The 17,103-nt window shown below is 40.8% G+C and overlaps 1 protein-coding gene across 1 annotated transcript in view; it reads left to right on the top strand.

Moving 5' to 3' along the window:
- Positions 1–900, top strand: part of lrp1bb (low density lipoprotein receptor-related protein 1Bb) — a 226,681-nt gene extending 225,781 nt beyond the window's left edge. The window contains exon 91 of the mRNA XM_079731578.1: positions 567–900. Within this exon, the coding sequence (XP_079587704.1) occupies positions 567–707 (141 nt within the window). The 3' untranslated portion in view covers positions 708–900. The remainder of the gene's footprint in view (positions 1–566) is intronic.
- Positions 901–17,103: the final 16,203 nt, after the last annotated feature.

The following is a 17,103-nucleotide window of genomic DNA, read 5'->3' as shown; positions in this document are numbered from 1 at the left end:
CATGCCAAAGTAAATCATGAATAGCTCTACATCAGTTCATGAGGTGTCCATAGGTAGACATCATGTTTGGCAATAAAGATCTGGGTTCTATGAACTTTATATGTGACTATCACCTTTTCAGGGTAAACTAACCTAAACACAAAACAAGTAACAGGTAAATCGCTTTTATCATATATATTTGAAATCATCAATATTCTAATGTTCTCCCTCATTACCTACTTTATTGCAAAACATACACCATTTCACCACGGCATTATTGGCCGCAACATTCACAAGAAAAAGGCTTAAAATCCTGGAGGGACTGTATTGTACAGACAGGTTTCTAAGGAGGGGATACCGGCGGACAGTGCTTTCACTTCCACTAATATGCATGTGTCTTGCTCCCTCTGCACTGCTGCAATTGCCCTTTCTGACTCTTTCTGATTTATTTGTTTCCCAGTTTCACCACTACACGACTATAAGGCAACTTGGCAAAGTAGACGATGATGATGAATGATTCATTGCAGGACATTTTATGCGACCTAAGAGATGCTTAAGATAACCTCTTCCCCTTTCTGTCTCTACAGCCCATGAATTACTCCAACCCAGTATATGCAAAGATATACCTGGACGGACAGAACTGTAGGAAGCCAGTTATCAACATCGACGAGAGGAGAGAGCTACTCCCAAAGAAACTAGAGGGGACGATTCGTGAAACCGCCGCATAGCCTGACTTTAATCTTTCTACTCCTTTTTTACCGCTGTGTACAAAATGTATAAAATGAAGAGAGGAAACAAAACAAGAATTTTCTATTTCCTATCGGGCTCTTTCTGTTTCTTTTAAGCATTTAGCAGCTCTTATTTTTTAGCATCCAGCATAGTCTTATTTGTGGGCTAAAAGGTTTCAAACTTCAGTTTTGTTTGATTCAGGGTTTTTTTTCGGTTTTTGGTTCATTTTTCTCATTTGCTTTTTAATGTGTGTCGAAATATATGTCACCGCACATACCGCGACTATACAGTATTGCGGTGACGTAAAACGCTGCTGACTAGCTCAACATTTATTAACACCAGAACTCACATGTGCGCACAGTTGAAAACCTTAAAGAAACAGTGCTTATATTTGTACCAATATCCGTATGTCTCTCGTTGGCGTGGAGTGAGCCTATTCAGACCGAGGGTAATGAACCAAGGTGGATGACCATTTTTGTAAAGAGTAGTCCCATGGATAGTTTATATACTATAGAGTATTTTAAAGGGAAAGGGGTCTAAAAAACCTGTTTCATATGGGTCTTTCTGTATGTGATGTTATGTTAGTGAGAAATCACTTGAAAAAACGATCACCACTAAAATGAGCCAATTGCAATCAGTGCCAGCAGTGATGTCACAACCGTTGTCTTTTATAACTGGAATATATGCATCCTGGAATCCCCCTCACAGAGACTCTTTATAATTGGAAGAGCCACTGACTTGTTGGTATGTAGAATGAACCCTGGAAGATATAAGTATTTCCAAAAATTTGCAAAATTCAAGCCGTGGCAATGATATAAAAATTGATATCTGTAGTAATGAAGCGGTCACTCTTGCTATTTCCAATTAAAATTTGGACCATTCGACATAACAGCTTAATCCTTTTGTGTTTCATTGTGTACCCCCCCCCCCCCCCCCCCCCCATGTCCACTTTGCAACTTCAACGTCTTAAAAACAGGTTGAGGCCCACCTTGAATGTTCAGAGACAGAGTCCTGTATCGTGTACTGTAAACGGACAAAAGGGGCAATATTGCATAGCATATTTTTCATGTCTTGTGTATCGACGGACGGCTTATGGACTCTGACAGAGGAGGATTTACAGGCAAAAATAATTATTTAGAGAGCTATATACACAACGCACATCTGTTACATTCAGAAGAAAAGGAAGATCATAGATATAAGAAATTTTATAATTTTGTATTTGATTTGTATGTCGTTTGGCTGCTTGTATTTTGAAGAAATGTATTAAATGTAAGTAATTTTTTATATAAAAAAAAATGTAAATCGATATCGAATAAAGGGGGCTTATTTCCACCTTGGAGGTATTTTTTCTCTGAATAATTTCCAGCCGCACACGTCAGTTGACGCCTTGGCTGGGACTGTGTCTCACAGCTCATTGTGGTGTGTACGGTGGACAGCTCCTGTGTGAATGTCATTTAGTATTTTGCCATGGTTCCTCCATTTGAAATGACCTACAGAGCGCTCTAATAGCTGACCAGGGATGCCGACTGGCCAGGTTGATGTATGTCCTGGAGGGAACGTGGCCACTGGGCTCGTGAGTCAATCACTACAGCCAGGCGTCTTGTGGGGTTTATAAAGGGGGAAGGCGATGGTGAATGGCCGCTTTGTCTCCTTTTAACACATACACTGTTCATACTGTGGCTACCTCACCATGGCAACCGGAGGAGTCAACGGCACTTGCTCATTGCCCTTACTCTCACTCTTATTAACTGTATTATTATCTTTCTCCGTTTCTCTCTGTTCCCTCTCGCTCTCTCTGTTCTCCTTTGTGCTCTCCGATTTGTGACTGCTGCTACCCAATCAGAAGCAATTTTAATCATAGATTTTTGGGCGTCATTCTTTACATTCTCAAATAATGACCTCAACATTGTCTCTGCTGTCCTGTTAGAAGATACTGCACACTGAAATAGAGACAATCGTGACTTAAGATGTCTGAATTTGAAATGAATTTATTTATTACTAATTTAAAAGAAATTTTGCATCGGCCGTTTCCTTATACATATATTATAACGTTATCCAAGACACAGGAAGGTCCACAAAGACAGCACAGTACATATATAAAAATATAAAAATGGTTTTAACCCTCATTGTCTTGATCCACTACATGATTACATCTGGCAGTCAGCAGCCACAGCCTCTGCAAACCACTGTAGGGTTTCTGGGCACTCGACCGAAACGCGTGATTAGTAGATTGTTTACTGTCATCAATTATGATTAGAAACACTTGATTCCAACTACAGCGAAGCATAAACAAAATAACAACCTAAAAACTGGCTACACTTATTTCTAGCAATTAATTTGTCGTTTTCTGCACAGGGTGAATGATTGCTGATTGCAGTAAACAGTAAATTTAATTGCACACAAGCTGAATAACCTTTTGTGATAATTAATTTTCGTGAGTCACTGCATAGAAATTCTATATCATAGTCTCGGAAAACACTGACCATGTTTATTTCCATTGGTTGCATGTGGAAGCCAATTTTGTGTTGGGATCAAATATGGCATCTATAACAAGGAAGAGCTGGCCAGACACACACAGATCAATACGACTATCTTTAACTTTCACTCTTACAATTATATTCAAAAGCCGAAAGCACAAAGCTTGCTTTCATTTACCCATCTTGTGTTATGGATCTGGCAAGCATTAACTATGTTTCTTTAGCACCATTTTAATGCGCTAGTTTCCATCCTGGATGAACCATAGCAACATTCAGCAATAAGTTTAGACACTGAAATCCGCAGGGCACTCACAGTACAATATTACACAACATTTTGAGTGCCAATATAATATGTAGCCTATAGCAATTCTGTGAATTAGGCGATATGAAAAATGTTTATGGTGTGATTTATCTTTTGTTTTGTCTAACGTGTAAATTGGGCTAGAACAGAATTAAAATGCAGCGATTAACCATCTGCAAATACAATATTGGGCCCTCTGTAGGAAGGCACAGTTCATTTGCTAAAATGACTAATTCATGTTTGCAGATTTTCAGGTCAATCTGACTTGAGTATTGTGGGAGCAAAGAATCACAATATATACATTTTCCCTCCATCGCTACTAATTGAACGACTTGATATACCAACGTAGCAGCGAATAAGTGCTCATTATGTTTGCCCAATCAGCCCCCATCATCATACATCATATGTTGAAGCTAGGTTTTGTCCTGTGATTGATAGTCTATGCCTAATCCAACTTTTGAAGTTTTTACTTGACTTTATGAAGAATCGAATGCGAGTCAAATGCTATTTACTTTCATTCAACAGTACTGCATTGTAAAATGTAGGGAAATATATTCATAAGAATTCCAAAATATCCTCAAGGGCCAATGTTACGTCAACGGAGTGTCGGACCCTAGGGTAGGGTATACTCGTGCAATGCAAGTGAAAATAACCATTTTGTCACAAGCGGTCGGGAGCAGTTTGGAGCTGCAGTGTTTGTCTCCGGGCCACCGTACGAGAATGTTGCCACCTGTAGAGGAAGCCGCCACTCGGCTTCAACTCATGGCCATCAGAAGAACCCGCCGCGGAAGCTAGCTGGCGCCTCTCGCCTGGTCCCTATCCGAAGAGCAGAAAAACACATTCGAAAAACAAGACTGGAACTCGCCTGAATCGCTTTCACTCCCTTCTCCTCCCCTCTCCTCATCGATTTGTTGTCCCTTTCCACTTAGCAAGCATCACCATACTTCTGCATAAACATCTGAAACACCCAGAGGACTCATCTCCCTGACAGAATCAATGAGAACCGCAGCTCGTATTCACATTATAAACAATAGGCCCTGCACGCACGCGCGGACACGTGCCGACCATCTCTCTCCATGGACCAAGGGACACGTAGCTAGGTAGGGAAGGGGATCCTTAAAGGAAGGACAACATGAAGAGAGGTAGGGAGAGCTGTCTGCATAGAAACGACCACAGCCAGAGCAAGAACAAGTCCTGACCCCACATCAGGTGGCTTTTAATTTGCTAGGCTTTGGCTTTGTTTGAAAAGGTGCACACAGGTCCTGAAATTAATTATAGCGAAAGAAAAACAAGTTTAACATTTAAAATGCACAGCCAATTTATCCAGATTCATATTTTGAATGCTGTTAAGTTTTTCCCATTATATTTGGTGGTGAATAAAGAGGAGAGAAGGAGAAAAAAGACCATGGGCAATCATTTTCCTATTGTACCGCAAAGTGATAAAAGTTGAATAAACTCCAGTCCGACAAAGAAATGACAAGTACCACGGAAAGTAACGCCATGTTAATTAACACTCACCCAGCGAAAAATACATAACAGTTATCTCGGCGGCATTGAACAATTTCATTTATATAATGTAATTATGTTGGCTTTGTGGCCTCAACTTATCAGTCCTGAAATGGCATGGCATAGAGGTTGAAATTCATTAATTTCGCATCATGTCCTTTTTTAATAATGCTATCAAACATGATAGAAGATCGTGGTTGCGCCACTCATGATGCAAGTGCATTCGTATAGGCATGTGTGTGTTTGTGTGCGTGTGTCTGTGTACGTCTGCTTAATCTCAAAAAGCGCGGGGCACCTGGCATCGATGTGCTGACCTTGTGAGAAAAAAAAAAAAAAATACAGGAAAAATGTATGGCTTTTGAAATCCAGGGGTAGCACATTATATCACTGACATGCTTCGTGAATCTGTTTTATCGCTGGCATCGTCACAGCAGGCCCGGGCCTAGGCTGTGTCCTAGGAAAGAAGCAGTAAAATGCGCCTCCATGCCTTACTACCCAGCTCCCATTCATCTGTCTCCTAAAGGCTGGGGGCTAAAAGGGGGCGGGGGGCTAGCCATTGAGTGATGACGACGCAGCGTCTTGTTTACATGATGGTCAGACACCGCCTTGTCCTCCCCAAACCCTGAATAATGACCGGGATTAAGGTGCAGACCAGGACTGGATTTTGTAATGCCAAGGTATGAAATGAGACAGCGATGCATCTCTTGGTTGGCAATAAATGAAAAGGATTCTCTTAGCCTTCCTCAGTTCAAAGTCGTTCTAACACTGTATGGACTGTGTCTCTTTTCAAGGGATATGGTATATAAATTATTTCACAGTTACATTTAGGGCATTTAGCAGATGCTTTTATCCAAAGCGACTTACAATAAGTAAGTGAAATTAAGGAAGGTCCCTTTGTATAATCATACATACATTAAATATGTGTATATATATACACACACATTGGTATTGTTGTACAAAGGGACTTGCCTATTATTTGATTGCTCACTCACAAATCCTCTCTCACCTACACACTGACACACTGGCCTGCTCTCTCGCTCTGATCCCCTAACCGTGTCACTCTCTCCTGCACTGTATCACTCCCTCTCTCTCTCTCTCTCTCTCTATATATATATATTCCACCCCCACCCCCCCCCCCCCAGCCTCGCCTCAAAGGCTCTCACTGAGGCGATGAATAAGCACAGAGGCGGGAGTCCAGTTAGAACGCCCGGAACATTTCATTTCCGCCGCAGAACCCACAGTCACAAGCCCGGAGGTTGTTGTAAAAATGAAAGAGCTTTTTTTTTTTTTTTTTTTCAGGCTGTCTTGATTTTTGAGGTTTGATAGGGCTGGATATGCATGACCGGCCTGATGCCACACACCGCGCACGGCTGGGTACCCCGGGCAGCTGGAATGGACACATCTGACCTATTAGTCACAGTCCTGGCCACCTCCACGCACCACTGCGCTGCACACACCCACAAGGAGTACCGTGTAGCCTGCGTATGTCTGTGTGTGCACCGCCACTCACCGTGTGCCAAGCTACAGCAGGTCTGAGAGAGCCATCATCACATTTTTCCATGCACAATCACACACACCGAAGAACAACACTCCCTATGCCAACAGTAGTTTGGGAGGGGCTCGCCGTTCCCGCCGTACGGGCGGCGTCTTTCTTCTCGACCAAATTGCTGTTTCGCTGCACGGCTCCCCGCTTTAGGGCAGCGGGCTCTTGCCTTGTGGTCCTTTGACGGTAATTGCGGCCGCCGCGATGATGGACAATGGAAGCGGCGGGCACGTCCACAGCCTCCGTCTGGCGCCAGCAGCAATCACGCTGTTGGTTTAAATCACCTCGCCGGATGCCATGCTGCCCCGGCCAGCGTGGGGGGGGGGGGGGGGGGGGGGGGGGGGGGGGGGGTGCAAAGACCTGCTGTGCCGGCAGATGTTGAGGAACTGATAAGTGAGGTGTTTTGTTTTTTTCACTCCTCTCTCTTCCTTCCCTTTTTTTTTTTTTTCCTTTCTTCACTTTTCCTTCACCATAGAGGGGAGGGAGGGGTTGGTGAAGCCCCTGGTCCCGTCCAGCTGCGAGGGGATCGGGGGAGTGATGGTCAGAGGAAGATCAGAGCTTCCATACCGCGGCGTAGCTCGTGGGGGAGAGTGGCGATTATCACCGATCCGTACTTCCCAGAACCCCGTGTTCATTGCATCGGCCATATCTGCTGCACGTATTCGTTTTTGTCGGCCTGGCTGCCTGTGAGGGCAGAGCTGAACGGCTAAATCTCTGCTTCCTGCCGCATTTGATCTTTCCTTAGGTCTGTCGCCGTGTGTTGGAGATATCATGGAAAGACAGGAGAGATCCAACGACCATCTCTGGCTTTTTGAGGTTTCATCCATCTGTGTTTTGTTTTCAACACCGGGGCATCTGTCTTAGCTTACGTAGACCGTGTTCCACTCCTCATCAAGCAGAATAAAAACAAAAGGAAGACAGACATGGAAGGGTATTAGTCCAAATGCTATCCTCCACACGAATCATCCCAGGATTATTATTTCCTGACGAAGAATGGGATCCCTGCTCTTTTGTTTGACGGAGAATGAATCCTTCTCTGGGCTTTCATTAAGACCAAGCTATATTCAACTCAACCTTCGCATGAACCTTGCCATCTTCATAGCACTCAACAATGCGCCCCTTTCAAGAACTTGCATAAATTAATTTCAGCATGCATGGCAACCCTAACCCTACATACAAATACATGGATAAAGTGTTGTATCTCAAGGGAAAATTGCCCCCTGTTGAAAATCCCAGAGGCGATCAATTAGCGCAAAAAGCTAACTGAGCAGCTGTACCACGATCCCAGAGCAGTGAACATTATGAAGCCATTGTTTTAATGACGATGAACACATAGCCATTCCTGATGTGTTTTACAATGACGATAATCAACAAAACCAAACAACCTAAAATCTAAGTTTTTGTGTGAGCCCTGTGAAATAAAGTTATTGTCCATTACTTTAATACTTGCATTGCAATACAATATAAATGTTCTTAAGTTCATAAACCAACGGTTTCTTTGTTCTTCATTTACTTATTTATTTCCATATCTCTCTTTCTTGACTTTGCAATGGCTATTATTCCCCAAAGACAAATGCATACTTACTTCCCTATAATCTCCCTGTTGCCCCTCATTCCTTCATTTTTGCTTTCTCACTTGAGTCGTGCAATTTCCTTTAATACACCCCTGGAAAGAGGGCCTCACTTTTTCTTTGAGCCAAAGCACAGATGAGTGTGTCTGACTGCCAGCTATAGCCTCGGTAGCTTAACAAAGGATTGTAGGTAGTTTGCGCAAGGCAACACGAAAGCAAAGGGAAACTCCAATTGTAAACAACTCCAAGTGGAGTGGAGCGGAATGGCTGTCGAGTATGGGAGAAACATGACCTCTGCACGGTGCTGCGAATGACTCTCAAGAGCTCCCTCCAATTAGAGACGCATCGCTGATCAAAGCACAGGGAGATTCTGTTGTGGAACGCTGGGCTGCTCCAGCCACCTCTCCCCAGGAAGCGTGATCCTTCTCACTGATCCGCTGGGCTCATTCTCAACCTGGGTCACGTTTGTTTGTGAGAATGTGTCTTGGCCCCTTTTGGGGTGGATCCTGACCTACGCCAAGCCAGATAGATTGTCTTCCCCTGAGGTCTAGTTGGCATGAAAGTCATACGAATATCATTCATTGTGTTTTGTGGATGGTAATTCCAAGAATGTGGAACCCCACCATGAACGGTATACGTCTTCTTGAAAGGGCGGAGGCAATGAAGGCAGTGAGCAGCATGTGGACATGCTACGACACAATTGTGGGAACGCATGTGCTCCTCATTTCGCTGAGTGACACGAGCACATCTTCACACCTCCGGCGCCGTATGGGTCACCAGCCGCTAATTCTCCAATCTGGGCGGCCCAGAAGCGAGGAGACGACTTGAAGCACGACAAACCGTCTTTCAAAGTTCTGTCTACTTCCTGCATTTTTTTCCCCTCCACCAAACGCAAATCAGTTGATTGGATAATAATGATGTGATATTTAAAATGTAGTAACGCATTGACATTTTTTACAAGTATGGAATTTCTTTAGAAGAACTTTGACATGTAATATTAATGGTTCACACTTATCTATTTCTGAATCTTATGCTTCTATAGCAACTATTCACTCTCTGGTTGTTGTTTTTTAACGAAGTTGTGCAGCAATAATATATTTTTTTAAGCTATACCCATTTGGATTTTATGCTTCAATACTTCTCAGCCTCAGTTGTTAGTGCTGCCCAACGAAATGTAAATGTGGATGGATATTGGTAATAACGTGAGAGCCATACATACCTTATGCCCACTCTTGTTCCTTAGTTTCAAAGTGTTCAAAGCGCGTGAAGCATGGGAACTTTCTACTTTGAAACAAAGGTACGAGAGAGTGAGTTACAAGTACCTTGCCTACTCTCGAGGACCTCGGTTTCAAAGTGGTCATAGCGTGTAGCATGGAAATATCGTTCTATATTAGGATCAGTAGCTATGCTGTTTTTTTGAAGGGTTTGAATCGTTTTTTTTTTTTTAAGGGTACCATTTGCAAAAAAAAGACTCAAATACCTAAACACATTGGAGGTGACATTTAAGATGTGTATTACACATTGTATGATCTACTCACTAATGTACTTAAATGTCCTTATCTGGTCATGCCTTAAGGGATAGAAGGCCAGGTCTCAAATCTGTCTTACTTTGAGATACAAAGTGGGTGGAGGGTGGATGGAAAAGTCCTAGTAAAGGCTTCTTTTCACCTGCTATTCTTTAGTTACACTATATACTATAATTGGCGGTAAAGGCAAGCCCTTGCTCTGCACAAATTATTCCTTACACAATACAATACAATGCATCTAGAGGCAATGTGGCAGTTTTGATATCTAACCTACCAAAGGATGTTTTGTGCCCAGATGTATTTTTTCTAGGGTATTTTTGTTGTTGATATAACAGTATGATAATATATAATTGTTCGCTACATGGTTTGGAACATCAGCTAGTTTTTCTATTCATTTCCTTTTTGTCAGTGGTTTGATGATGAAAGCCAATCGAATCAATGATTCTACACACGCATCAACAACCAGTTGTTAGTGAAGTGCTTTTTCTCAAATGTACCGAAAAAATGACATGGGAATTAATGTATTCTTGACTCTGCACGATAAAAAAGTATTTTACCATCTGTTCCCCAACTGTATACTAATTAAAAGTTGAGTGAGCTCATTTACTCTATTTTGATTGGAACGCAAATCCTTTTCCTGTGGATAACGTTGGAGGGCAATGGGATATTCTTCAAAAAGACATATCTACATCTTAAGAGAGATATCTGAATGCTTACCAGCTCTAGGAATCATTAAGAAAAAACGAAGGCAACTGAATTGATAAAAGGATGACGCAATGGACTGAAAACTCCCTCCTAGTCGTGTTACTACGAGAGCGGTGGGGAAGTGAGAATGACAAACATCAGTGGGGACTTGGCGACATTCTGAGTTCATCACCAACAAAACATCAACCCTTCTGGTTGCTTATGTTTTCCCCACCTGCTGGTTAAGTAAAAGGAATTTCATGGGAAAATATAGATGACAAGGATGAATGGGTGTCATTACAATCCTTCCTAATCGGGAGGCAGATCTTTGGTGATGCAGACTTCATTTCCATGATAAAGTGATCAAAAATAATGAGGAAAAATGAATTTGCATGGTTCTAATCAATGCAGAACTCTCATATATATGAATGTATTTTTTTCTTATATTGTTGATGTTAGGCTATTTATCGGCTATGTTTGTTGCTTAAAATGCGACCTAATAATAACAGTGGCAATCACAAGAAGTTTAAAAAAGAAAGCTGATTAACTTCAGTGTAGTATTGATTTATTTTGAAGTATTTTGTTTTTTGCATGGTTATGATCTAAACTAGATAATAATTTGAATAATTTTATATTTTTTTATCTCATAGTGTTTTTTTATGTTACATATCTTTTTTTTGCTTTTTTTGTTTCCTTGTATGTCATAAATTTAGCAACGACACCAAGAATCTGGTCTGGAGATGATCCAGAGCTGTCCTTTCACACAAGCACCACACAGCTGGAGATAAACTGCATCAGACGTGTTCTCACATATCAGGGATTCTCCGGATACAAATCTGCATCATTCTGTACCAGATTAAAAAAAAATTAACAACTAGGCCTGTGTGTACTAGAAAAGAAACCCAAACAATTTTGTTGGGATTTGTTTGTCTCTGTAACAAAAATAAGTAATTTAGAGCCAAAAGGTCCTAGATTTGGTTTTTGCAAACCACTTTGTGAATGGTCTACTTTGCTCAACGAAGGGACGTGGCAAAGGAAGTGTGTGTGTGGTTTTGTGAGAGCTCCTTCTAGGAAGCGAGAGAGGATGACACTAATACATTCAGGTTTTTTTTTAACCATACAGCATTTTGATTACGGTCCACTTTTTAAAGTTCCATCCGTGGAAGAAGAGTTTTTGCATCTGGGTTGTGGATGGTCTACTTAGGAATCGATATTACAGAAGACAGTTTTACTCAGAAAGATTCCAAGTTTATTAAGAAACATACAGAATATAAACAGTTAGTTGAAGGGAAAATCACGCCCCTGGCTCAGAATGTAAGCCAACTAATGAACAAAAATGTATGCTGGTTAGCTAACGTTCTAACAGGAATCGAGGCAGGAGGATAACCATTCATAAAATCATAATTGCCATATCACTGAGTCTGAGGCTCTGCTGCTTGGTGAGGCTGAGCACCTGTGCCGCATTGGACAATCAGTGTACAAAGGTAAACCAGCCATCAGCACACACACTCAAGGAGATCTCTTCGATAGCAGCATGGAACACTTTTAATAATAATATATTTAATTTGTAGAGCATTTCAGAAATCTAAAAGTGCTACAGAGTTTAAGAGAGAGAAAAAAATAAAGTAAAAGGGGTTGTTGAAACATACAATACATAAACAGTAAAAGGGAAATTAGCAAAAGGCTTTTTTAAAAAGATAAGTCTTAAGGTTTTTTTAAAAAGCAGCTGTAGTCTGTGGGGCCTTCAGGCGGTCGGGGAGGGCGTTCCATAGTCTGGGGGCAGCAGCGGAGAAAGCCCGATCGCCCACGGTGTGGATCTTTTGCGCGTATTATACCTCAAACTCTAGAATAATCCGGCTAGCTCACCTTGCACCCTGGTCATAGGAGGAGCTCAGTGAAGCAGGTGGCCTGTGGCAGCCACTCTGTGTATCTCTGTAAACACTGTATCCGTCTATAATATAATTACGGCCCTGCTTCTTCCATTTCTAGTGCTTGTCGCCGAAGCCATATTGGACCTGTCTTTCAATAATACAAATCTTGAGAGGCTCAAAGCCATGGTTCAGACCCAGGTGAGATCACTAAGTGTTTGAAAGCACTGGCGAGTCTGCCACATCAAAAGATGCTACACTCTGCTTTTCATAGCCAAGCACACAAAAGGACGTTTGTGGTGTGTGGGCAACAGATACAATTATTTCATCATATAAATAACCCCTAAAAAGTGAGCTGTGAAAATCATTAGCTTTTTACAAGAATGATAACAATCAGTTGTCGCTTATGTCTGGTGTAAATATTCTTGGACTCTTGGACTGGGGTCTAAAAAGAATGCAATGATATCCTGCTGGTGCAATAGAAGGCAAGAAAATACAGCTCCTTCAACAATATTCCATTATTCCATCAGAGGGCCATAATCGCCACCGTGTTGTCATGACAACAGTGGTGGTAGACAAAACATAAAGTAGCACCACAATGATTAAATAAAGGAAAACAAAGCGGCCGCTGAACGTGGTCAGAGTGAAAAATTGGCTGGGCCGGTTGCGTTTTCAAATAAATTAACACATTAAGGTTTCCGGATTTATCGAGTGTTTATGCTGACAGCCCTTATATATATATATATATTTATATTAATATTCCAGACTTAAACATGCTTAAAGGGGCTGCAGGTACGATTTGAGAGTTGTAAAGACAGAGCACAAAAGCGCAGAAGAGAGCAGGACTTTTAAACTGAACGCCTTCCCTGCTCCTCCATCCCTACCTTCTCCACATGTTGTAGCCATGTGCCTGTGATTGGGCGGTAAAATGGATTCCCCAAACCAATCAGGGAACAGCTGCCCTGATTTGTCTGAAATTTCCAGGGAGTGGTCTAAAATCAAAATCTCAACTCATACACAGGCTCATACACAGTCAGCCAGAAGAGATATTCTCACATAGCAGATCACTTACTAATATCTGACAGATGACTTTGTCATTTCTAACTAAATACATTCCAACAAAAGCTCTTAAATTGAACCCACAGCACCTTAATAGAGACATTTCCATTGCTTGGTTCCAATGCTTATCCAGCCAAGGAGATATCGTTGGATATCAACTGCGACAACAACCCCATATCTGGGATGGAGTGCTCCGATTCCTTCCCCTCCTCCCTTCTCCTGCTGATATGTTACGGGACATTGTGAATGTGGATGAGAACCGGGATTCATTTTTCTTAAAGTGATTAAACGCTTTTCCTGCTCAATACTATCAGCAGGGAGCTGGAGGATTAAGGGGATACCCTGCTGTGCATGCCTGGCAGATGATCTGCAATCAAAACAGGGATATCTAATATCACGCGGGATGGGAACTCAGAAGGCTGATAATAGAAGTTCATCTCTTGAAGCTGATCTTGAACTTGAATTGCTTTGAAGGAGGAGCTTTCAGACGTAAAACACGGCAATCAGAGGTGGAAGGTGTACTACTCTCCATGGATTAGCAATATCAAGTCTCTCTCCCTCTTTGTATATGTCTTCAGTCTCATTCGCTCTCTCACTCCCTCTCCACATAGATATTCACAGTCTCTCTCTCTCTGTTTATATCTTTCCAGTCTCTCTCTCTCTCTCTCTCCCTCTCTGTATATATCTTCAATCTCTCTCCCTCTCCCTCTCTGTATATATCTTCAGTCTCACTCTCAGCTCTTGTCTTTCTCTCGCAGTCTGTTTCCCAGTCTCTCTCTGTCTCTGTATATATCTTCAGTTTCACTCTCAGCTCTTGTCTTTCTCTCGCAGTCTGTTTCCCAGACTCTCTCTCTGTATATATCTTCAGTTTCACCTGCCGTATCTATTGTTTTTTCTCTCGCAGTCTGTTTCCCAGTCTCCCTCTCTGTATATATGATTCTTTCATAGTCTCTCTCTCTATCTCTCCCATGTCTCCCTTTCTGTTTTCCTGGTATTTTCTCCTGCTTGGCTGACAGACTCTGGGTAAATTGGAGATAAAACACACTTACTGAACTTAACTGGCCATGATACAAGTTGAGCAGAGAACTGTGCAGGGTCACTTGCTCAAGAAAGCATCTATTAGTCAAAGAATTACAGTAGTAAACAAATACTACAAGCCCACCATGTTCATATTCCTACTATTCCTTCTACTAACTGAATTTCCGACATAATGAGTCTCTGGGGACCTCCGAACTGCATTTTTTATTAGTTTGTGTCGCTTTTATCATTAGGGCCGTAGAGGTACTTTTGGTTTTCTTGCATGATTTAGCAGATAATTCAGTTTCATCATTGCATTTTTAGGACAGTTAGGGATAGAACACAACATTTAGATATCTATATATTTGTTTGCCATTGTTGGTATTCTGATTATTTTGAGGATATAATGATTGTTTTAAGAAAAGTTTGTTGGGCATTATTCAGTGTCAAATACTATCATACCATAATTTATCATTGCATGGGAGCTTGTCTATTCTGGTCATCTTAAATGTTGCTCAGTTGTAAAACAGTCTTAGACTTGGGTGATGCTCTTTGCTTGATTAATTACAACAAACCAAAAATTATATTATGACTGATTATTATTTGTTGAAAATGTGCAGATTATTCGAGAAAAATCCTTTTCAGAATAATTCCAACAGTATTGAATGTAAAATAACCAGCATAAAGATAAAGAACTGATCTCTCTCTGAATGCAATTATCCAGCTCTACCTTAGAGTTATGAGTAATCTGCAAATATATGTCAAATATGTTTTGATACCGTCTTAAAGAAAGGAAGAAGATGTCCATCATCATCGACTAGGAGGCTAGCAGCACACAGTATTTTTATGGATTTGTTTTAAAAAACCTGTTCTAATTATTCAGTTAGTCAGTTCATGACAACATTACCGAGGTCCACTTACTCTGCTTTAAAAAAAAATGGTGGGGCAGAAGGCAGTCACATTCACCTCCATTAAAGCAGTAAAAAAAGATCCTTAACAGGGACCTAATTGTAAATGACATTAAGAAGCAGGAATGAGGACAAGCCACTGAAAAGACATGCTTGAATGGTGATCATTTGTAATGAGCAGACTGCCACAATAAAAGTGCCCTGCGCCAGAGTGAATCAACTGGATCATAATGATATGTGCCAATGAATCTGAAAAATTAAATACCTGATGAATATCAATCTTATCCCGTGATTCTTTTTGGATTGCTTTACTGCCTAATTCATTAAAAGGCTAACGTTGGGCAGATTGGAAAAGAAAAATGAGCGCAATTTAAAAATGGTTTCCTTTTTCCAAGAGATGAGAACAGAGAACAGTAGAAATGATAGGGCTCTTACGTATGTTCATTTGAATGGTTTGAAGTTTCTTATTATCATTCATACTGTGAAAGAGGGCCAAGCTGTTACTCAGAACGTAATGCTAGAATTAGAAAGATTGCAAAGGCTGAAATGTGAAGTGATTATGAATTTAGAGAAGGCTATACATGTTATTGTAACCGAAAAGTGAGAACAACGTGATTGTTTCGTAGTTTGTAGGGCTACATTCATGAAAAGTGTTTTGAACACCATACAGGATCCAACATCAAATGCAAATGGTAATAATATGCACTATATGGCTATAATATGTGAAAAAGGCTTAGAGGGACATGGCTGGCAGCAAACATGCTCACCGTTTCCTAAGCTCAGGTGATTACATATTATATATAGAACGATTCAACTTTATAAAGATGCATTGAACCAATGATTTGTAAAACTCTTGGAATTTAGAAATAAATTTTGTGCCGGAATTTATATATTTTTGGTTGTGAAGTTTGAAAAGGTTAAGATTAGGTATACAATTAAGGGTGGTTAATTAGAGGTTGATCGATTTCGATTTTTTGCGAAAGTTATTCTTAGAGTTATCAGTTAGTTAAATATATGGGTTTTGTGTGAGCGATTATATTCATTAATTTATTATTTTTTACATAGTTGCAAGAATTTGTCCTTATATATTTTCCATTTCCACGACATGTACTACCAGGTTCAGAGAGATATTCAAAATCATACTAATTTCTCTGTCTTGGTCCATTTCCAGCGGTTTCAATCAAAATGAATTTGCATTTTGGTCAGACTGAACTTAAATTCATCATGTGCACACAAAATAGAATAGATAGAATAGATAGATGCTTGGTGGTTGGTAAAGGACACATTGGATTGAGTCTCATTCTTTGGTGAGCAATAAATAGAAGATTACACAACTTTGTGCATCGCTCTGTAGCCTGCAATACAAGGGAGGCAAAATTTGTTTGTGTATAAAATACAATGCATAATTTATATACCAGAATATGCATACAAAATTAAAAACGTATACCAAAATAATACATATCATTATATATAAAAATAAGCTATGTCATTGAGTTTTTACACTATATTATTCCTAAAGCCTTTCTTGCAGATTCCTGCCAAAAGACATTGGTTTGGTGCGAATGGAAAGGCCAAAGTGGGAACGAAGTAGAGTCTGTAGCACTCCACACCTTCCATCCACCCAACAATTTTGAAAATGTAGCTCAATGGCCTATAAGTGGAATGGAAGGAGTACTTTGTAATGTGGGCTTGCTGGGAGAAAGGAGGATCCTGGACATATTTTACACAGGCTCTGGTATACACAGTATGATACACATTCGATATTATGATTTGACTAGGGTCATGTGTTATTGGACTCAACGAGTATCACTGAAGTAGCTACTAGACAAATGGAGCCTGCCAGATGGAAGCCATCAAGAAAACACTATTACAGGGTTTCAAGTAGTTCTGCTGCAAACTATTTTACCTTTTAAAACCAGGTCTTGTTAAGGCCTT

This window comes from Pollachius pollachius (assembly GCF_949987615.1).
Source record: "Pollachius pollachius genome assembly, chromosome: 3".
Taxonomy (NCBI): Eukaryota; Metazoa; Chordata; class Actinopteri; order Gadiformes; family Gadidae; genus Pollachius; species Pollachius pollachius.
This window is presented reverse-complemented; position numbering and strand designations above follow the sequence as displayed.